Source organism: Xyrauchen texanus, chromosome 36, assembly GCF_025860055.1.
Source record: "Xyrauchen texanus isolate HMW12.3.18 chromosome 36, RBS_HiC_50CHRs, whole genome shotgun sequence".
NCBI classification, from domain to species: domain Eukaryota; kingdom Metazoa; phylum Chordata; class Actinopteri; order Cypriniformes; family Catostomidae; genus Xyrauchen; species Xyrauchen texanus.
Genome location: NC_068311.1, coordinates 23,825,144 through 23,849,399, shown reverse-complemented (window position 1 = coordinate 23,849,399; position 24,256 = coordinate 23,825,144). Strand labels below are relative to the sequence as shown.

Genomic DNA, 24,256 nt, shown 5'->3' with positions numbered 1-24,256 from the left:
TTAAATTTCGATTTTAAATTCACTTTTGTTTTATATAGAATTGTTCTATAGTCTATACAGTATTTATGGCAATTACATCAGAAGTAACTGTAATTAAATTACTGAACAATTCAGAGTAATCCCTTACTTGAATTTTTTCAATGAAAAAGTAATTTTATTACAGTAATTAATTACTTAGTAATGCATTACACCTAACACTGTTTATTAATAATGCATTGTGACAACAAATTAGAGTTTCCAGTTAGTAACTTGGTCATATACTTGTTTTCAGACTGGTGCTATCAATCTCAGGTAGCTTGCAACAACACATGCAAAGGTATGTATTGTGCATCATTTAATACAATATACAATATACAGTATACAAAATTACATGAAAAATATGATGCACGCAGAAATAACATAAACATTTTGTTGTATAGGACCGGATGAATGGGCAGACGTAATTATAACCTGTGGAGAGAAAAAACAGTCACCCATTAACATTGTAACAAAACAAGTTCTCCCAGACAATCGCCTGACCCCAGTTCAGTTTACAGGCTACCAACAGGCATTCAGTGGAACCATTAAGAACAATGGGCATACATGTAAGTTGACTAATGCTCAATATGATGCTGTTCCATACTAAAACTATGCCTGGTAAAGGACATTTAACCATTTGGGAAGCTGGATATTAATAGACATGTAATGTAATTTTATAGACAATATTTTCAAGTTTTTGTTTTTTTTGTAGAGCAGTGTTATGAAGTTTAAGCATGATTTACTAACTTTAGTGCAAGGTGATCTGCCAATCACTGCAATAATCACTGAGGCCGACTTAGGAACTGCTTACAAAGCCCTGCAATTTCACCTGCACTGGGGCAAGAATGGTGGACCTGGATCAGAACATACTTTAGATGGAGAGCAATATCCTATGGAGGTATTAGACCACTGTATTAGAGATTCTGACAGGTTATACAGTATTCAATTGTGTATCAATAAGGAGCTAAGCATGCATCTAACTTTCACAGCTTCACATTGTCCATATAAAAGAACAGTTTAATTCTCTGCAAGAGGCAATTGGGGACCCTTTTGGAGTGGCTGTTCTTGGATTTTTTTACAAGGTAAAAACAAATTCAACATACACTCATTGAGCACTTTATTAGGACCATTAAAGTTTCAACGTGTTGTGCATTCTGAGATGCTATTCTGCCATCTCATCAACAAGGCATTTCGATCTGCAGAACTGCCACTCATTGGATGTTTTTAGTTTTTGGCAACATTCTGAGTAAATTCTAGATACTGTTGTGCGTGAAAATCCAAGAAGATCAGCAGTTACACAAATACTCAAACCAGGCCGCCGGGCACTACGGAATCACTGAGATCACATTTTTCCCCATTCTGATGGTTGATGTGAACATTAACTGATGCTCCTGACCAGTATCTGAATGATTTTATGCATTGCATTGCTACAACACAATTGGCTGATTAGATCATTGCATGAATAAAATAAGTGAAAGAACACAGTTTGCATAAGCACATAACTGTAGTTCCGGTTTCAGCCACTAGGGGCACTTCGGCCATTCAAAAAGCAAAGACCATTGGCTTAATTTCTAATAAAAGTAATTCATTACAAATTACTAATCACTTCTTTAAAATTGTAAGCAGATTACAAAACGTATTGTCTATGGGAAAAGTAATCACATTACTTTTGCGTTACTTTTTAAACTAAAAAGTAACGCAAGCTTTGCTAAACTAATAAAAAATATCTATATTTTGTCCTCGTTCATAGTTGCACTCAAGTCATATTCTTAGAACCACACATTTAAACCAATACCTTTTTAGTGACATCAGTTCACAGAAAAGCAAACAGACATAAATATGAGCAGAATTCTTATTTTCCATGTATTCTTCTTAAATAATATTGTGAAAGGGCGGAGGGCGGGGCTGGGTCGTGATTATACACACCCGGTCCCTTATCAGGCTAATTAAGCCTCAGAGAGGGATAAAGGCCGACTGCGGAGGATGGTGCGGGAGAGAGAGATCATTACGGACATGTCCGTCATGTGTTTGTGTTTGTCTTTTGTTTTATATTATATTTATTGTTTTATATTAGCAAGCCGGTTCTCGCCTCCTCCTTTCCATTGAACTGCGTTACAAATATTATTTAGGAAATGTGTAACCCAAGTACTTAAACGCAATTAACTTAATTGAAAGTCAGAAACTGTAATATGATTAAACAAATTTAAAAAGCAATGACTTACATTTCTGTTTGAATAAAAAGTAATAAGATAACTTATTACTTTGTAATCAGGTTACACCCAACACTGATAAACACGCACAGACACGTACAATTATTTTATTATTAAATTGCATGTTCAGTTTGATACAGCTACAACCGCTTCTCATTGTTTGGTCATATTTTACAGGAATCAGAAAGTGCCAATAAGAAATATGACTCCATCATAAATTCTCTTATCAGTATTAAACTCCCTGGTAAGACTTTTATTTACCTACATACAAAGGTTAATACATTTTTTATTTGATTAGTTCTGGGTAAAGTTTATTTTATGATATAAAACAGTGCTAAATATAGTCAAACAGGTCATTATATGTCTAATAAATGGGAGGACAAGTTATATGATGTAATATTACCCAGACAGGCTATTTAGACAGACTGTGTTAGAGAATGGGAACTTTATAACAAACTATGAAAACTCTATTTTCAGGCACCAATGCAACAATTGATGCAATGTCATTAGACATGTTGATTCCCTCTCATGATACCTTGGGGCGGTACTTTCGCTACCAGGGATCCCTCACCACACCAAACTGTTCTGAAGCTGTTGTCTGGACTATATTTGAAGAAACCATACCACTCAGCAAGGATCAGGTAGTTTATGATACGAACAAAGGATTGAAAAACATATTGAGCATGCAAGAATATCACACAGTCGGCCAAATGTGTTGTCTCATTTTTGTCTTACAGCTAACTGCATTTTCAAGTCTGCAGTTTGACAATGAAACTGCCATGGTGGACACGTACCGACCCGTTCAGCCCCGGAATGGACGTGAGGTGTATTACTCCATGAGTGTTGTTGTTTGTGTTAGCACTACCTTATTGGTCAGCTCTGTTTTCACAACCCTCTCTGTTCTCACAGTCTGATTGATGGAGTATGCATCAGTTATCTATTGGGAAATTTGCTCAGAAGCATTTTTATATATAATTCATTAATAAATTAAGTTAAGTCGAATAAAATTGTTCAATCATTGTGTACAGTGCATCCGGAAAATATTCACAGTGCTTCACTTTTTCCACATTTTGTTATGTTACAGCCTTATTCCAAAATAGATTACATTCATTATTTTCCTCAAAATTCTACAAAAATAAAAAAACAACCATAATGACAACTTGAAAGAACTTTGTTTGAAATCTTTGCAAATTTATTAAAAATAAAAAAATTTATGTACATGTACATAAGTATTCATAAGACATGTACAGTATTCACAGCCTTTGCCATGACACTCAAAATTGAGCTCAGGTGCATCCTGTTTCCACTGATCATCCTTGAGATGTTTCTACAACTTGAGTCCACCTGTGGTAAATTCAGTTGATTGGACATGATTTGGAAAGGCACACACCTGTCTATATAAGGTCCCACAGTAAACAGTGCATGTCAGAGCACAAACCAAGCCATGAAGTCCAAGGAATTGTCTGTAGACCATCCGAGACAGAGACGTACAGAGACGTACAGAGACGTACAGAGACGTACAGAGACGTACAGAGACGTACAGAGACGTACAGAGACGTACAGAGACGTACAGAGACGTACAGAGACGTACAGAGACGTACAGAGACGTACAGAGACGAAAACCTGCTCCATCCATGCTGACACAATAAAATTGATTCAACCAATGGCGTGAGTTGGGGACAGCACTATCTGTTTGTTTGTTCACAACAAGACAGGGGATATATTCAGATTTTCTTTTTTAAACAAATGGTTATTTTTGCAATTCCGTTCAGTGGTGCAATTTCACACTTCAGTTTTTGTATTTCTTTAAGAATGAACAAAGTAACGTTGAGTTCTCAGGTAAGTGTATGAAACTGGTCTAACTGTGCAAACTGAATGATTAGAAATGGTGACGTTGATTATGAAATGTATCTGTATGTAGCCTTGAATATGCCTTTCATTCAAGCATTCAAACCACAAAAAGTCATACTTGTACCTAAATACATTGTATAGGCTCCATTAAAGATACTTATACAAAATATATAATCCAGGAATGACAATAGTAAATAATCTGTCCTTTAATAACGATTTGGGTTGCATTTAATGGAAAACAAATGCGTTTTTATGACCTTACTTGGTTTTTTCCCCAAAAAATTACATTTACGTGTTCATTGAACTGCTGTATATAAGCAATTTCACACTCGCAATCGTGCTATATGGCCCTACATCAGCACTGCTGTAATTACCTACGGCCAAATCACAACAGTACTGTGCTTGTGTGATATTACTTAAATAATCATCAGGAAAATCCTCTGATTATCGATACATGAAAACGGCATCGATCCCAAGCCAATTATAATTGTTGCATTGTTACATTAACTTTTGAGTCTGCATTCATTATTCATACTAACAACTGTTTCTACTCACAACAGCCTCTAAATTAATGTTGAGCAAATGGGGACATACAATTTTAGAATACTACATGTCTGCCCATGGAAAAATTATTAAAAGCAAAAATTACCAACTGGTTACCAACAAATAACTATTGATCCACAACATTGCCACAACGTCGTTATGACAGACTGGCACCATTCCAAAGTTACAACATATCCAGGAAATTCCCTTTTCCGGTTGTCACAATATAATCAGTCACATTGCCATGAAGAAAGTTTGCACACAAAAACACCATACATTTAGGTGAAACCTGTGGATATTGGAAGACCCTTAATTAATTTGGTATAAAAAATTTCTGCCTAAGAGAATGCAAGAAAAATATATATATATATGAAAAAAATATTAAGATAATTAAAATGCTTTACATTCCTGTAGCAGAAGAGTTAATCATTGATAAGACAATACAAAAAGCGGCTTTAGAATACAATGTATTGTTTACTACCATATTATTGATCATAAGTCAATCATTGGCTTTCAGTTCACAGCAATCCATTTCACAAGTGAATTTGTCAATCAGTTGGAGATTTATTATGAGGGCTTGTTTAAGGACCCGTCAATTTACATCTGCATCAGACGTCTCGGGTGTGTTGTGTCATAAACATAAAATGTTTAGGTCACTGTGTCAAGTTAAATATAGTTTAATACTCAATCTTTAAACACATCTTGAAATCCATAAGATTGCATTTGCGCTCTTTCGAGTGTTTTAAACGCAAGAACATAACGAATGTTTGTGTTGTTCTGCCTACTGAAGTGTTTTCTTCACTGTATAAACTGAGCGTTGCTCATACAGCTGAAATTTCACTTACTGCCCTCTGGAGTAAACAGGTGGTACTACAAGCTTGCATTTCTCAGGAATCTTCCTTATACGGGGGCATGCGATTAATTGAGCAAATGTTTTTAATGCGTTATTTTTTGTAAAATTAATCGCACTGAATTAACGAGTTAAATAGACAGCCCTACTAAAAACACAAATGAGGATTGAATAATTAGGTCTGTTACATGGTGTGATATTTAAACCTGATATGGCCATATACGAACAAATACAATTAGAGTTCATAGATTTGAGCATTCATGTACTCATTTAAATACCACAAGTGTTTAAAAAAAACATGTTACATATATGAAAATGGTAATTTTTGTCATATTCTGTATATTACATACATCTGCAAAATTGACATTTTTATATCAGTTTGACAGGATGGAGGGCAGGGCCGGGTCGTGATTCCGCACACCCAGCCCCTAATCAGGCTAATCAAGCCTCAGAGAGGGATAAAGGCTGACCAGAAGAGAGAGAGATTTATGGACAGCTGTCCAACACCTTTGTGTGTTTGTCTTTTTGTTTCAGTTTTATATTAAACTATTATTTATATTGTCAAGCCGGTTCTCAAAACCTCCTCCTTTCCATTAGTCCCTAATCATTTATGAACATTTACTTTCAGCATACAAGTGTTCAGCATATATTGCCATTTTCAGATTCATAGCCTACTGTATTAATAGCACTTCAAATTCTATAAGGAACTTCCTGTTTCACATTTGTGCCATTCAGTTATTTATTATTTATTAAATAAAATGCACATTCAATCCAAAATGGCCAACTTCCTGTTGGGTGGAGCAAACAACTTTAATATTGAAAGTTGTCCAGCTTGATATATGAAGCAAGGTGACCGTAGAAGAAACTAACCCCACCACTTTTGTCAAACAGAGGCTACAGAGGTCCCCAGCCATGCTCAAGTGTTAACTTTTGCCCAGGCCTAATGCCCACCACTCTGATGTGTGTGCAAAATATCATGAAAATTCAAGCATGCCAAGTACTTCAAAAACATGTGAATATACATAAAAAGAAATAGTAACATTTCATGCATTGCCATGGCAACACTATTTAAGATATCAAGAATCCCTTAATAATTTTAAATATGCACTGTCTTGACATTATTCAAATTTTTTGAAGCAATTCAGGAAACATAAGAGGGATATTTCAAAGTCTGTTAAAAGTGACACACTTCCATCTTCCAGTTGGTGGCACTACGACCGTGACCCACAATGTGATCAATGCGCAAGGCCAAACATTTGGCTCAATTTTGTTGTAAATCACATGATGCACGCAGAATATATGAGACACTTACTTTTTTCCCATTTTTTGACATTAATTTATCGCATAGCCATGGCAACACTGTTCAGTACATATAAAATCTGTTCGCTATTTAGCATCGTCAATGTCTTGGCATGATGTCACCCACATTTGGTTCCTGTAACAAGAAATACCTAGGAGAAGTATTTAAAATTCCAGAGCATGCAATTTTCAAACAATCCAAAATGACAACTCCCTGTTGGGTGGAGCTTATATGTACAAAGTTTGGTGCATGCAGCTCAAAAGGGATGTGCTACAGAGCCCTCCGAACATGCCCATCTTCTAGGTGGTGCTACTGAGCTACAGGGGTATGGGTTCGTGTAGGTTGTCTTTGGGACCCTAAATAAACACAATAAACACACTGCAGTAATGCCACACTGTATGTATGTACTTAATTAGGAGTGTAAATATAAAAAACACTATTTGCATTTAGAGAGATATAAATGCAACTTTAAACAAAAATTGTTGGTCTTTACACTTGCAAATAGCCTCTGCCATATTTTTTTTTTTGTGCAGCTCCCCTGTGCTTTTACTTTGCATACTCTCTCAATGCTATTGTTGTCTACACCATATAAATGGCAGCACTCATTAATGTACACCCAGCAGTGTGTAGAATAAAGCAGCTTTTTTTTCTTCATCTGATGTTAGTGTTCATTATTTCACACATATTCCAAAAAATATAAATTTCTTTCTGTTGAAAAGTTTGACCAAAAGCCAAAAAATAAATAAATAAATAAAATACAAAATAACTGAGTGCACCTTTAATCAATTTAAATTATTATACTTAGTTAGTTAATGTGCAAATGTCTACAAAAAGACCCCAAATGACCTGAGATTAGAATGTGGCTCAATGCAGGATTTTTTGAGGAGGAGATAATATCCATGTTTGCCTCAATCAAAGTTCAACATCAGGGCATTGATGTGTGCATCAATAATGGTGGTTTGGCTCTCCAAGCTCCCATATTATGTGGAAAAAACAGTGGCTAGAGGACTATGATACTGTAGATGTAAGTAAATCACAGAAAACACAACAAGCTTCCAGTTTATGCATCTATAACACTGACAGCGATTTTATCACAGGAGGTTGTCTGGTCGCTTCTGCTACTGAAAGTCCTAATGTTAATTGTTGGCTGCACAACTGTCTTATCACTTTTAGAAATCTTTTTGAAATCACTAATGACATGTATTGCATGTAAACAATAAAGATGTCCTTAAAAATTTTCAAGGAATTAGTTCTTATACTTCTTAAAATTTACATTCTAGATTGGAAATGTTGCTCACAGTTACAATAACAAGTAACATTATCTCACCATTGCTCAGTGTAATGTTCTGGTTATGAGTGTAAACTTGGTTCCCTGAAAGGAGGGAATGAGAGGGAACCTCCTCCCAGGAGTGACAATTTCTGAAGCGCTATAAAATAACGTCAATCTTTTGGCAGATGGTATTTGACACTCTGCCTCATCGTGGCATATAAACTGGAGCACAGCGTAATTTCATCAGGATTCTTTGAGTGAAGGGAGTTTGCATCTCTTGGTCTCTAAACAACAAGAAATAAGTAGTGTGACACGCTTACACAGAATATTTTCCCCTCCTTTCAGGTTTCCTATGTACGACTTAAACCCCCATGTGTCAGCATTCTGACACAGCGCCAACAACTGTAAAACAGGGACTGAAAGTGACCTGCATCATGCCGCCCAATCGTTCAGACTCGCAATAGTGGGGAAAGCGAGAGGACTGCATTGGAGACACATATGTATTTTTTTTTCTACCCAGTTTCCCTAGAGGGTCTTATGTCGTTGTGTTGCAAAATGTCAGTCTTGTGGCACTTGTGGCTAACAACAGCAAGTGACCAGTAATGAAGTGACCAGTCTCATGGTGCAAACTCGTTACTGGTTTGTGACAGTGAGGAAAGTGAGAGAGTTGCTAGGTAACATGTAGGGACCTTCAATTTCTGTGTTGTGACATGCCAGTTCCCTGGAATGCTGTGAACAACAGTAAAAGCAAGGCGAAACCTCAGAGGAGATGACACGCTCTCGTTCCTGGCTCACAATGGTGGGGGACGCGAGAAGCGGATTCCTTGAGAATTTAATCCGTGCATAACCCTGCCAATTTCCTGAGCAGGTGCCTGAACTCTCACTGAATAGAGAGAATGTGAAGTCATAATAAGCTGCTCGTACATCTTTGGAAAGAATGGCACCGGCCGCAAAATTTAGTTCTCTCAGGCAGGGGAGCCCCCGGCATGACGTACACCTCCCCCCCCCCCCTTTCCCTGGGGAGGGGCGTGCCTTTCGCCCCGTCTGCCGGCAGGTCATCCCCGTCTACCTGGATGAGGGAGGGGACAAGGGGAGGGAAACAGAAATAATATAAATGCTTCCTGTAACAGTGTAGTACCCCCATAAAACACTGTTGAATTTAGACGAGAGGGAAAAGGCCAACGTGGTGAGAGAGAGAGAGGAGAGAGAGATGAAAAAAAAACACTTACTCGCCAGTTTTCCGATACGCTGTAGCTTGTTCCTCGGCCACTCCTCCACCCTCTAACGGACGACAGACGCGCCTCTCCGGGCGGATCGGAGGCAGTCCTCCAGCCCCTGGCAGACGGAACGCCCCGCCACGTTCTCGGGGAACAGAAGGGGTCTCCCCCGCCCCTGGCAGCGGTTCTCCCGCTCCAGGCGGTCGGCAGCGAGCCCCACCCTGCTCGCGGTCAATGGTCTCATACCCCGCCACTTTTCAGCGGCTGGTAGGGGACTCCTCCGCCCCTGGCAGTGGCCCTGACCACTCCTGGCGGTCGGTTAGGAGCCCCTTCTCTCCTCGCGGTCGGCGGCCGTTCCTCCGCTTCCAGGCAGCCGGGCTCCTCGTCTCCCTACAAATGGCCGCGGCTGCTCCGTTGGGGTGGACGGTAGTGGCGAGAACTCTACTACGGAGTATCCCTCCTCCTTCCCGGATTTCGGCACCAGTGTAGCTCAGCGGTTAAGGCTCTGGGTTACTGACTGAAAGGTCGGGGGTTCAAGCCCCAGCACCGTCAAGATACCACTGTTGGGCCCTTGAGCAAGGCCCTTGACCCTGTCTGCTCCAGGGGTGCTGTTTTTTATGGCTGACCCTACGCTCTGACCCCAGCTTAGTTGGGATATGCGAAAAACTGCATTTCATTGGCCCTGTACTCTGCACAATGACATTAAAGTTGAATCTTAAACAAAAGACAAACACACACACGGACATGTCCGTAAACGATCTCTCTCTCCCACACCATCCTCCGCAGTCGGCCTTTATCCCTCTCGGAGGCTTGATTAGCCTGATAAGGGACCGGGTGTGTAGAATCATGACCCGGCCCAGCCCTCTGCCCTGCCACATGTACATATATTAACATTTGACACAGTAAATTAATAAAATACCAGGGAGTTTAAATATGCATGAGATAAATGCACAATATTGTCAAAAATGTCACATTTTGCAGGTGAATGTCATTGTCCATGATGAACTGACATGTTGATGATGGCCATATCATTAATATTAGATGTTTATTATGTTTATTGGACATTTTTACCTGGATTCATATTCCTGCCTGTGACCAGGCACCAAAGCAGTCAATACATTAAATTATGTGTTTTAGCACATGTGGACACAGAGTCTTGCACAATGCTGATATGCACTTTTACACTACTACCAAATATGCTGTGACTGCTCTCACAGAGGGCTTAAATTTTATTTAAGTAATATGATTATTTATGGTAAAACATGTCCAAAAGACTATTATTGCACTAAGAATGCTCTTTCTGTAATAGTGAATATCTTCTGGATTTGTGGAGATGCTGTTTGCCTACCGACTCCTTCGTCATAACCCAGAAAGGGCTACTGCCACCTATTAAAGTATTAACGTATGGACACATAGTGATTTTTCTTCTTCTATAGAACATAAAAATATTTAAATGTCCTATTTATGGTGCCTACAAGCAGACGACATTGCCAACACAGTGTTGTATGTCCTAAGTGCTCCTCACATCCAGGTAATTTATTTAAGAAATTGGTTTTTGTTCGTGTTTAAATTAATTTAGTTAATTTGAGCTGTACTTGGAATTTTCTGAAGTGTATTTTTCTAGATAGTGTCGTGGTAGATTTCTTCAAAACAGCAATCGAAGTGCAGTCGAGTCAAAGATTTCTGGAGAAGCAAAGTTCTGATTACAAAAGTATTTATTCGTACCACCTAGCCGGGGGAAAAGCTCCTGTGGCTTCTTCCCTCCTTAATTTATGACAGGCTTATATAGGATGTACATATGTATAGTTCCTTTGTTTACATGTGTTTTTCTTCTCAGCAGATTTCCATGTGATATCAGCAAAATATCTTTTGTCATATGATCAGATGCATGCTGTAAAGGGATTAATGGAAAGGAGGAGGCGAGAACCGGTTTGATAATATAAATAATATTTTAATTATAAACTTAACCAAAAAGACAAACACACACACACACAGGTGTCGGACAGCTGTCTGTAAATCAATCAATCAATCAATCAATCAATCAATCAATCAATCAATCAATCAATCAATCAATCAATCAATCTCTCTTATCTCTTGGTGGATGCTGGGAGGTTTTGGGTGCGGGTGAGTTTTTTGTTTGTTTGTTTTTTCTGCTTTAAATTTTCAAATTTCAGTTTTCATTTTCTATTAATTGTTTTGTTTGTTAGTAGAAAATTCTTTCAGATTTTTTATTTTTTATTTTTTTGGTTGTTCTCTGTGACGGTAGAATGGTATCTCCCCCTGCGGGGGGAGCATCACCTATATCGCTTCGTCACGGAATTAGGTGTGCTGCACAAGATGTGCTACTTGTGGTAGGAGAGCAAGTTGGATTTAACAACATTTCCTCAGCATCTAGAATGAACAAGGCAGTGGTGTTTTTTCTCAAGGAGGAAAGTCTAGTTAACCGTTTGATTAGCGAGGGAATCACGGTAAATGGAGAATTTGTTATCGTTTCACCGCTTGTTAATCCAACTACGAGAATAACTGTTTCCAATGTACCCCCTTTCATTCATAATGATGAGATTGAACGGGGCCTGGCCAGAAATGGAAAGTTGGCAAGTGAGATAAAAATGATACCATTAAGATGCAAAAGTGAAGCTTTGAAACATGTCATGTCGTTCAGGAGGCAAGTGTTTATGTTTTTGAAAGGCACGGAGCTGAATATATCAGAGTTCAGCATGAAGGAAAAGCGTATATGGTTTATGCAAATACTGGCAGCATGAGATGCTTTGAATGTGGTGACATAGGGCATTAGGATCAGGTTAGAGAGGAGGTCGCTGGGCCTAGTTCTGCTGCTGTGACGGTGGAGTCTGATAAAAATGAGTCTTTTCAGAGGAATCACAAGCTCAGGTCACTGAGCAAAGAAACAATGTTGAATTGATTGGAAGTGTCACTGATGATCAAAGTAAAGATACTGATCAAACGTTGAAACCTAGTGAAGATGAAGATGCATTACAAGTAAATGATAATGGAGTAATGATTGATGATGATAGAAGGAATAGTGTTGAAATGATTCTTGTTGAAAATGTTGTAATGTCAGAAAGTGTAGAAATGGTTGCTGGAACTGAGATTAGAGATGATGATACATTATCTGATATCTCTGATTTTGGGTCACAAATTATGGATGATGGATATACACTGCAAGAGATAAATGATTTCTTAGATGTAACTTTTGGGAAAGCTGTTGAAGTGAAAGATTTTTTTCCAGACACAGAAAAATTAATGGTGTCAGTGTTGATGTTATAGAAGACAGTTAGCTATTATTAGTTAGCTATTAAGTAGGCAAAAAAGGTTCAGACTGAAGATGATCGTTACAAATTTAAGAAAAGAGAAGGCACTTCACAAAAGTAATGGTTAAATCACATAGGGTGTCTGTTTCCCTTTGCTTTATTCTGCTTCTGTCCTCTCTATTTCTCTGTTTTTTAATGGAGGTTTTAAGGGTTGGATCCTTAAATATAAATGGGGGAAGGGACAGGAGTAAGTTAGCAATGGTATCAGAGTTGATTATAATAAAAAAGATTAATATAACTTTTATGCAAGAGACACATACTGATATTGATAATGAAATTGAATGAGGTATGAGGTGGGAAGGAAAATCTATTCTAAGACATGGGACAAACAATAGTGCTGGTATTGTCATTTTATTTTCAAAAAACAGTAATATAAATATTGTATCCTCAGAAGAGATTGTAAAAGGCAGAATATTATTAACTCAGATAGAGTTTATGGGTACCAGTTTTGTACTTGTAAATATTTATGCACATGTTGGTCCTGAGCGAATAGAAGTTTTTAAAAAGTTGGAAAAAGCAATTCAGAAATTTGATAAAAATAATGTATGTTTTATTATTGTAGGTGATTGGAACTGTACCATTGATTTTACGATTGATAGAAATGGGGAGGAGCCACATAATGAATCAAGTACATCCATCGATCCAACCAGCTTATCCTGTGTACAGGGTCGCAGGGGGCTGGAGCCTATCCCAGCTAACATTGGGCGAAAGGCGGGGGACACCCTGGACAGGTCGCCAGTCCATCGCAGGGCCACACATAGACAGACATACACTCACACTCACCTCCACATCCGCATCTAGGGCAATTTTTTTGGAGACACCAATTAACCTAGCCTGCATGTCTTTTGGATGGTGGGAGGAAGCCAGAGTACCCGGAGAGAACCCACGCAGACACAGGGAGAACATGCAAACTCCACACAGAAAGGCCAGGGCAACCAGGGTTTGAACCCACAACCTTCTTGCTGTGAGGCGACAGTGCTAACCGCTGCACCACCGTGCCGCCCCGTGAATCAAGTACAGTGTTGTCAAAACTTAACTGATATGATAGATAGAGAAGTAGAAATATACGAGTAAAACAATACACGTGGCTTAAAATCTCTGATAGTAGGATAAGTGGGGCAAGGTTAAATAGATTTTATTTGGATAAGATGTGGAATAGTAGAGTGATGAATGTTTTTATTTCACCCAGTGGGGTTTCAGACCATCATCTGATTTTAATTTAAAGAAATGTTCAAAACCAAATTACTATTGGTATCTTAATCTTAAGTTATTGCAAGATGCCTCATTTTGTGAAAAATTTAAGTTTTTTGGGAATATTTGGAAATTAAAAAAGAATTCCACATCCCACCACATCCCACCATGTAAAGCAAATATAAAAATGTTTTGTTACAACTACAATTCACATAATACATCAATGGTGCAAGCGAAAGTGAAAAATCTTCAGAGAGACATTGAAATGCTGGAGAGTGTGTTTTTAATAACAATGGAACTGAACAGAAAGAACCTTTACAAAAAAAGAGGAATGAACTTAGATTCTTTCTACAAGAGCAAGTAAAGGGAGCATTAATAAGGGCAAGGGGTTGCTCTATTAAGGATATGGATGCTCCTACAACTTTCTTTTTCAACCTTGAAAGAATGTGTCCAGCAAAAGCAAATGTACCACCTTAGTCGTAATGATGGGACTCTTACATCAGATCCTGCAGAAATAAAGAAGCTGGCAGCAGATTTTTATAGAGACTTATATGATGCTGAGTGTTGTGATTCTGGGAATGGTTCTGATTTACTAAATTAATTACCCAAATTAGGGAATGAGCAGAAAATATCCTTGGGCAAACCAATTACATTGCTGGAGCTCACAGAGGCAATGCAACAAATGTCTACCGGTCGATCCCCAGGTATTGATGGACTACCTACAGAGTTTTATAAACAATTTTGGGAGATTCTTGGTCAAGACGTATATGACGTACTTTTAGAAAGCATTGAAAACAAGTCAATTCCTATAAGTTGTCGACGTGCAGTACTATCTTTAATCCCAAAGAAAGGGGATCTTGGACTTCTGTAAAATTGGAGACCAGTATCTTTGTTGTGTCTGGACTACAAAATATTCACAAAATGTCTAGCAAACAGACTCAAGTGTTACTTGGAATCATTAGCTACAGGGAAATAGCTACAGACAGACATATGGCACACCTAAATCCAGCAGTAGGTGAGGAATGTAGGTTTTGTGGGAGGGTTGAAAATTTAGAACATTTGTTTTTAAGATGTGAAAGATTAGTAGGCCTTTTGAAGATTCTTATGAATTGGTTTCAAGCTTTTAATGAGGCGTTATCAGAGAAAATCTTTATTGGAGGAGTGAAGTATAGTTTTTCTATCAGAAGGAAAGCATGTTTATTAAATTATTTGATAGGAACAGCAAAACTAGTGATTTGGAAAACAAGGAAAAATAAGGGATGTTTAGGAATATGATTGCAGGAAGGCTTAAAGTTGAATTTGCTTATTATACTCTTATCAATGATGAGATGAGGTTTTCTGAAATTTGGGGAGTTAATGGAATTTTATGTACAATTGATGACAATGACACTCATTTAGACTAATTCAAGAGTGCTACTTCATAATTTAGTCCCTTCTCTTATTACTTTCTATTGACCAATTTATGTTACACAGTATTTCTAACTAATGACCAGATCATGGAGCAGCACTCCTGTGGAGAATCAGGACCGATGGAGGATGGTACATTTTGCTTGTCGATCAAGAATGATTTGATCAATGGTAACACACAACAGAATATTATTCCTCCCACAAGTTTTGTTATTCCAATCATTATACAATTTTTTTACACACCATTTCTTAAACAATTCTATTTAAATATTTTTTAAACAAACAAGACAAGTAATCATAATCTTTTTCCCCCATTCTTCATTAATATTAGAATGTATCTGAGTTCAATAAAAGCATAAGAAAAATGTATTATTCATCATACAAGCCTTCCCAGGTTTGTTTAATACTACTTTCAAGTTATTAAACAAGTATTTTAAGTCAGACACTCATTTGTCTGCAACGGTTTTCAAAACTTTACCCCCAAAATCATTCTATAAATAATCTTCTGGACTGGGTATGATCCCCTGATGGCACAGTGACAGACTGCTTGGTATTTAACACTGTGATAAGCTGTTTTAATAAAGTAGTTTTTAAAATGCAGTTGGGTTTAGTGGAACTCACAATTTTCAGGCAGGTTTCTTCTAGATCTCCCTTTTGATGTTTCTGACGTAAAAGCATCCATCCACTTCCTTAAACCCATCTAACCCCTTCTTGGGCAGGCTTTAAGGGTGGTGATGCCCTGCCTTAGGTTGCCCCCCCCCCCTTCCCCCTTCCCCCTTCCCCCTTTTTTTTGCCATTGGAGAGTCTTACCCAGTCTTCATCACCTCTTACCACTGGTCTAGATACCTCTCATTCCTATTAGCCAATCCTTAATAATTTGGTATCAGTAAACAGATCTTTTCTTTATCACAAGAGAACCATCACAGCCAATGGAACTATCTACAACTGCTTAAATATGGAGACTTTGGTTAAATTCACAAAGCATTTTTCTAAATTCAACAATCTATTAAAATTGTCCAAATTAAAAGTAAAAATGCTACAACTGAACTCATACAATTGATCACAGATCATTAATTACCATTCAAGTTGTATTTCTGCAACTTTAGCTAACTTAAAAAAAAACATGTATCACAGTGGGGACTAACATCAAAACAAAACAAAATAAAGGGTAGCCTCTGTCAATAGTCTAGGAAGCTTAATTTAAAAACATCACCTTCAATAATAGTCTCTAGATTGTTTTGAGCCTACATTTATACTTTAAGATGAACATTCAACTGAATCTCTAATATTTAGTATAAACAACTTTAAATTGCCCTCTGAATATATACAATCTTTAATCATCATGAGGAAAGCTGTTTGAACCTCTCCTTCATATCACTGTATCCAACATTATTGTCAAGTCACATCACTTTCCATATAAAAGATCGAAACAAAACAAGTCAGAGATGTGCTTTCAGCACATTTCAAATTTTTCTTGACTTTCACTGATCTTGTGTTTCAAGCAGACACTTATCAAACTTATGGGACTTTTCCACTGCCCGGTACGGCTCAACTCAACTCAGCTCGCTTTTTTGGGGTATTCCACTGTGGATAGTACCTGGTACCTGATACCTTTTTTAGTACCACCTTGGTGGAGGTTCCAAGCGAGCCGGGCCGATACTAAATGTGACGTCAAAATCCTGCAGATCACTGATTGGTCAGGGAGAATCGTCACTACCAGCATCATCGAATTTCCGCCATGCGACATCAACCCGCTAGTTTAAAAGTTAGGCTGTGCACAAAACCGCGCCTTGGTCAATAAACGAGGTGCAGATTGTCCACTCGTTAGTAATGAGTTAAATGAAAAAGTCTCTCAGGAAGTGTATGAGCTGTTGGCCACACACGGCTACCACTGGACCTACCAACAGTGTAGGGAAAAGTAAAAAAAAAAACTTAAAAGTGAAAGAAATCCAGGAAAAGTGGAAGTGGTTCGACCAAATGTACACTAACTAAACCTGCGAGCAATGGGAAGGAGAGTGCCCTGGACTCAGCCACGATGGAGGATGGTACATTTTGTTACGTTAACTCTATATTCTGCTTGAAAGCTTCACTTTATTTAGTTGACCAGCTACTGGAAGCTTGCTTCTAAAACAACCAGGCCAATTTAACTGTTACACATGTGTAAAATCACCATACCACAACTGCTTTATGCAGCACAATGAGCTAGTAGCTAACAGCTAGTGGTCATGTTATTGTTTTGGTCAGTTTGTGTCATGTTTAAGATGATGTCACGGCAGTAGAGGCGGTGCAACTATAACAATCAGCCTAAAATCCCACCCACGTAGAGGTGGCACTAAACTGCAATGGAAATTGTCTACTAATTGAGTAGAGTTGAGGCGAGTTGAACCGTAACGTGCACTGGAAAAGTGCCATTAGAGACTGAGAGAGTGAGAGAGAGTAGGGGAAGAAATTTGGAGGGGGAAATTCCACTTTTTCATAATTTTTTATATCTCACAATAATATATTTAAGTTATTCTTCAACAATGAAAATAGTGATAATTACAATAAATCATTATATTAACTGCTTTTCTCACATATCATCTCCAAAGGTTTCTTTCAAACTTTCCCATCTTAAGCCATCTTCAAGAAACCTCTTCCAGAACTTTCAACCTGCTTCTATCATCCCCTACTTTCTTTACTACCATTTTCCCCTATTTTTGTTAACTTTCCATTTTTGTAATTAAAGTAAAATGCTAAATTATAATTGTATTGCAAAATACAATATTTGTGTAATTTATTTTGCTTGACATTAAAAGTGAACAAAATACGAGTGATGAGAAAATGTGAGGCTTCTTCTTTACATTAGCTAATGTCACTTTCCATTACATTACACTTTATTTTGTTTTTAACCATTTTTATTGATTCCATATAACAAATAAAAATAAAAAAAAGGAAATTTGGAATCAAATTATATACATTTACAACCCTTCCCCCCAAACATTAACCCCTCGACCCCCATCCGACACAAACAGGCATCCCAGTGGTCAAATGCCAGATGACAATGACACACAAACAGACATTAAAAATTTTTGAAACAGTTGCAGTTAAAATGGTTAGGTAAAAGGTTGCAACAAGCACATTTAAAACAACAAGTCAACCTCCACTGCCCCTCTGTGAGAGCCCTCCAAAAAGGCTAAATAGCTGCCCCAGTTCCCAATGAACAAATCTATGTTGTCTAGGCTTCTCCACACAACAACTCCTCATATGCCTCCACCCTGCCCATCTCCGTGTACAACTCAAGAAACGAGGGCACCCCAGCCGACTTCCATCCCCTAAGGATGACCTGTCTATTGATCATAACACCAGCCAGGAACCAATTCTTCATGCATTTATCCCTACATCAATGATAGCCCCGTCACCTAAAATAGAGAGTCTGGGGCAAAATGTAATTTGAGTACCCAATACATCACACATAAAACTCTGAACCCTCAACCAAAATTCTTGGATCTTAACACACCACCAAAAAACATGTGTTGTGTCCCCATCTTCTGATTGGCATTGCCAGCAGGTGGGTGTGTCTTTAAGACCAAGCCTATACAATCTAGAGAGGGTCCAATAAAATCTATGTAAAATCTTAAATTGCATAAGGCAATTGCATCTCTTGATGTAGACTTGATGTTTTTAGAATCCTAGCCCACACTCCCTCCTCCAATACCAAGTTTAATCTTTCTCCCATAATGTCTTGAGAGAAGTTGAAGCTCTATCCCCCAGACTCTGAATTAGCAGGGAGTAATACACTGATCACTCATGGCCTTTTACTAAATCAATAATCACCACTTCCAGAGTATCTGGCGCTTTAGGGGAGAGTATGCTACTCCCAAAAATTTTACAAAGCACGTGGCACAGTTGTAAATACCTAAAGAATTGAGACCTGGGAATCCCAAAATGTTGAACCATATTTTCAAAGGATCTCAACACTCCACTCTCATATAGGTCACAGAGCATATTAACCTCTCTCACAATCCACTCTGATCAGCAGAAAGGGGACTTATTAATACATAACTTTGGGTTCAGCCATATGCTCGAAGCAACATTTAAATAAATGTCCGAATTAAACACTCTAGACACTTTTGTCCATACCGCGTGCAAATGTGAGATAATGGGGTGCAACTTACCTTCTCCGGTTAGTTTGATAGAAAGTTAAAATAGCAAAATAGGGGCAAGAACTTCCTGTTCAATACAAAACCAGGGAGGGGCTCTCTCAGGTGGCCAAGCAACCAGTGAGCCAAATGTCTAAAACTGAATGATTAATTTTAAAACAAAATCTTAGGTAGGCCTAGCCCACCTTTTTCAATCGGCCAATGCAACTTAATTAAATGTAATCTGGGATGATTACCATTCCAAATTAAGGACTTTGTTGTGCTATCAAATTGCTTGAAATAATAGAGGGGGACATCTATATCTAGAGATTCATTTTAATAACATTAACCTTCTCAATCATAGATAAATGTAATGAAGCCCACCTGCCTCATCGATCAAAAACTTTTTTTAATAAAGGATAAAAATGAACTAAATCACACAAATTTGCTGTAAATAAAATACCCAAATACTTAATGCCCTGTTTGGGCCACTGGAAGGCGCCCGGCTGAAAAGCTGTTACTGGGCAGTACGCTGTCAGAGCCAAAGCTTCGGATTTAGACCAGTTAACTCTGTATACTGATAACTTTAATTAGTAATTAATAATTCTGTGGAGGCAAGGCATAGATCAAGTAGGATCGGAGACAAATTATAAAATATCATCTGCTTAAAGCAAAAGCTTATGCGCCACACCTCCCGAAATCACCCCTGGAAAATCATCCTCCTTTCTTATCGTGGCAGCTAATGGTTCCAGGGCAAAAGGACAACACTTATTTTACTCTATCCAGAGTAAAATAATCTGAAATTAATCCATTAGTTTGTACAGACACTACCGGTTGTCTATAAAGTAACTTAATCTACCCAATAAAAGTATTCCCAAATCTGTTGATTTCCAAAATCTTTAAAAGATAATCCCATTCTACCATATCAAATGCACTTTCTGAGTCAATCGAGATGGCAGCGACCGGAGTCTAATTGTTCGCCACTGCCTACATGACATTAATGAAATGCCTAATGTTATCAGAAGAGTTACAGCCCCGAATAAACCCCACCTGATCTATATGTATAAGAGATGTCATAACTTTACCCAATCGGTTAGCCAAAATTTTTGACAATATTTTAACATCTTGATGTATTAGGGAAATTGGACGGTAACTCTTACATTTGCTTGGATCTTTGTCCTTTTTAAGTATCAGACTGATCCGGGCTTGTGTCATGATTGGCGGAAGCTTTCCATTCTTTAATGATTCCATATAAACTTCTAGCAAATGTGGAGCCAGTTCTGAAGCACAAGATCTAAAAAAATTCAGCGGCAAAGCCATCTGGCGCCGGAGCTTTGCCTGTAAGCAAGGCCTTAATAACCTCACCAACCTCCTCCAAGGTTATCTCAGAATCAAGAGAATTTTTTTGCTCAGCCGAGAGTTTAGGAATATCTAATGGTTTCACTAAGTTTCTAATATCCTCTTCAGTAGATGAAGATGTGGAACTATAAAGATCAAGATAGAATTCTTTAAAAGCATTATTAATATCAGTGGCTGAGGTAAATATTTCACCACCAGCAGATTTCATTGAGGGAATGGTAGAAAAAGACTCTATCTGTTTTATATATCTAGCCAGAAGCTTCCCCAATTTGTCCCCCAACTCAAAGTATGACTGTCTTGCCCTGAATAGCCAAAGCTCCTCCTTCCGCAACAAAATAGTATTATATCTGTATTTCAATTGGGTTAATTATTTGAGGCCATTAGACGACATTCGGTGGTTCAGCTCTGCCTCTGCACTTTTAATATTCCCTTACAACTTCCACGAGGGAGGGTAGAGTCACATGGGGTAACCTCCTCATTGTTGCTATAATGTGGTTCTCGCGCTCTCAGTGGGGCACGTGGTGAATTGTGAGTGGATGCCGCGGAGAGTAGCATGCAGTCTCTGTGGTAATGCACTCAAGCCACGTGATTAGATGTGCAAGTCATTACGCCACCATGAGGACTTAGCGTGCATTGTGATTTGGGCATACCAAATTGGGGAGAAAATGGGAGGCATTTTTTTTTTGGGAGGCACCCACAGGGCAGAGACAGGGCCAGGATGCCAGGTAGGTGACCACAGGACAGGTACTACGGTAGGGACTGGGTCAGGAGGTCTGGAAGGTGGCCACAAGGTAGGGACAGGGTCAGAAGGCCTGGGAGGCAGCCACAGGGCCAGCACCAGTTCAGGAGGCCTTGGAAGCAGCCACCGGGCAGGGACCGGGTCAGGATGCCTGGGAAGTGGCCACAGGGCAGGGACCGTATCAGGGGGCCAGGGAGGTGACCGCAGGGCAGGGACTGGGTCAGGAGGCCTGGGAGGCGGCCACAAGGTAGGGACTGGGTCAGGAGGCCTGGGAGGCGGCCACAAGGTAGGAACATGGTCAGGAGGCCTGGGAGGCAGCCACAGGGCCGGGACCAGGTCAGGAGGCCTAGGTGCCAGCCACAGGGCAGGGACCCTGAGGGTGGAGTCACCATAGTCAGGAGCACTGGCAACATCTGGGAAACAGCCTTTGTACAGGACAGGGTCAGGAGACCTGGGAGACAGACACAATGAAGGGACCAGATCAGGAGGTCTGGGAGGCGGCCTCAGGGCCAGGATGCCTGGGAGGTGCCCAAAGGACCAGGACTGGGTCAGGTGACCTGGGAGGCAGCCACAGGGCAGGGACCAGGTCTGGAGGCCTGAGAGGTGGCCACAGGTCAGGAACCGGAGCAGGAGGCCTCAGTGGTGACCACAGGACAGGGACTAGGGCAGGGACTGGGTCAGGAGGCCTGGGAGGCAGCCACAAGGTAGGAACAGGGTCAGGAGGCCTGGGAGGCAGCTACAGGGCCGGGGCTGGGCTAGGAGGCCTGGGGGGCAGCCACAGGGCCGGGACTCTGAGGGCAGAGTCACCAGAGTCAGGAGCACTGGCAGCGTCTGGGAAATGGCTTCTGCAGCAATTCCCCATCCCCATGGGCACTGGAAGTGATAGGGGAACAACCTCTGTGGTTGTGAGCATGGGCAGTGCCTAGGGAATAGGAGCCCTTCTTCCCTTTCGCTTCCGGACGGACATGAGCACAGCTGTGGAGACTCAGAAGGCAGAGCTGTGGGAGGCTCGTTGAAGGAAGGCAGAGCCATGGGAGGCTCGAGGGGTGGAGCCATGTGAGGCTTGAAGGGCAGAGGCACTGAAAACAACGAGGTAAGCTCCGTGGCCGTCACGGCAGAGAAACGGCCTTCATGGCTGAGAGAACTGGAAGGGTAGGAGCACTGGGTTCATCCTTACATGAAGAGAAAAACTCTCCAGATTGATGTCGATATATTCCCTCCGTGTGAGTTATCCCATCTCTGGTAAGTCTACATTGCGGTGGTAATACAAACCAATCCAAAACATTTATTTTAAGTATGAATCACTATAGTTCAATCAGATCGCAATACCCCAAAAGCAAGCACTGTAATCCACAAAAGAAAGGTCAGCCTGAGACAGTAAATAAAATCAGCTGCTACATTCAATTTGGGTCAGTCTTTCTGTAACGAGGCAGGCGAGGGTTGAAGACCCAAATGCAGCTTTTAATCAAACAATAGGGTAAATAAAGTAACTCAAAGAATATAAAGAACAAGGCACAGAGCATAACGGAACACATGCAAAGACTGACCAAGAAACCAGGGGAAACAAGGGCTAAAAGACACAAGGGAAAACAAGGGAATGAGGAACACCTGGGGAAACAATCAGGGTAAACCCATAATAAAATGAAACTACAAAGGACTTCAAAACTAACTGAGGAAATAGTAATGGGGAACTAAGCAATAAGAATTTTAACATGAAAGTCTAGGCACAAATAGGGAATACATGACACCTTCATAGAAACAGCCCAAACTTCCTTTACTAGTTTGCTTATTGGAGTAGAAAAAATGTGCCTGTGAAAATGGGCGAGCAATCTAAAAAAACATTTTTCATGATCATAACGTGGGTTCTTTTCACAGAATTCATCATAAAATACAATAACAGAGCGTAAAAGGTGCATTTTATGGCCATGTATAATAAGGGTTAATGAAGTGATGCTCATTTTGTCCTGACCTATTAAAAAATGCAATTCACACAATATATTTACTTGAAAACACCTTCTCTATGATGATCATATTTCCAATTTCTGAGTTTAAAATCAGATTGATATTTCTTCTGGGGCTTAAATTAAAAAATGTCATGTGGTGTCCAGAGACAATAAAAAAAAAGTCAAATGTCTCATTAAAAGCTAAAATAAATGTTGGCATGACTAGTGCAGAATAATCTGTTATTGTTATTTAAAAAAAAAAAAAAATAAATTGTGTCTAAAATAGAATTAATATTTAAAAATGCTTTTGTCCACCAAATCAAAGTAATTGGGTGAAAACAACATGGTAGCCATTTTGTTGTTAACCATAAAAAACAAAACAGAGCAGAAACCTTTAGACCCTCAAGACTGTGTGAAGTTTAAAAAACATCTGATATTTCTTTTTTACATTTGAATGAAAAGGGACATTTTGTTTAAGTCATGTGGTGGAGCCCTGAAAAACATCTTGATATTCTTGACTCAGAAATTCACAATATTTATAAACAATATTTTGTTAACTTGAAAAATGTGTTTGAAAACTTTTTTGAAATTAATTATTAAGTTGATTATACTCTCATGTATTCAAGGTGCATTGAAAGCATTATAATATTTGTATTTGATGGTTACAGCAAGGCAATTTAAAGGTTTTTTTTTTTTTTTTTTAGAAAATGTTATAAAGTTTTTCAAAAATATATGAAACCAAATTGGACACAAAGACTACATTTCTGAGAAAATGTTTTAAAGTGTTTTAAACTATATTTTTTAATTAGTCTCATTTTAACACATTGGGCATCCTTATTTGTCAGTGACACATACATATTAGACACCATCCCCTTTTTTTTTTTTTTTTTTTACAAATTTACCAATGTTTA

The 24,256-nt window shown here is 39.0% G+C and overlaps 1 protein-coding gene across 1 annotated transcript; it reads left to right on the top strand.

Moving 5' to 3' along the window:
* The first annotated feature begins 210 nt into the window (after positions 1–210).
* ca4b (carbonic anhydrase IV b) lies at positions 211–3,142 on the top strand. The gene is made up of 7 exons (XM_052106605.1): positions 211–316; positions 420–584; positions 771–916; positions 1,008–1,100; positions 2,406–2,472; positions 2,706–2,869; positions 2,966–3,142. Exons 1-7 carry the CDS (start codon positions 211–213, stop codon positions 3,140–3,142), a joined length of 918 nt encoding a protein of 305 aa, XP_051962565.1.
* Positions 3,143–24,256: the final 21,114 nt, after the last annotated feature.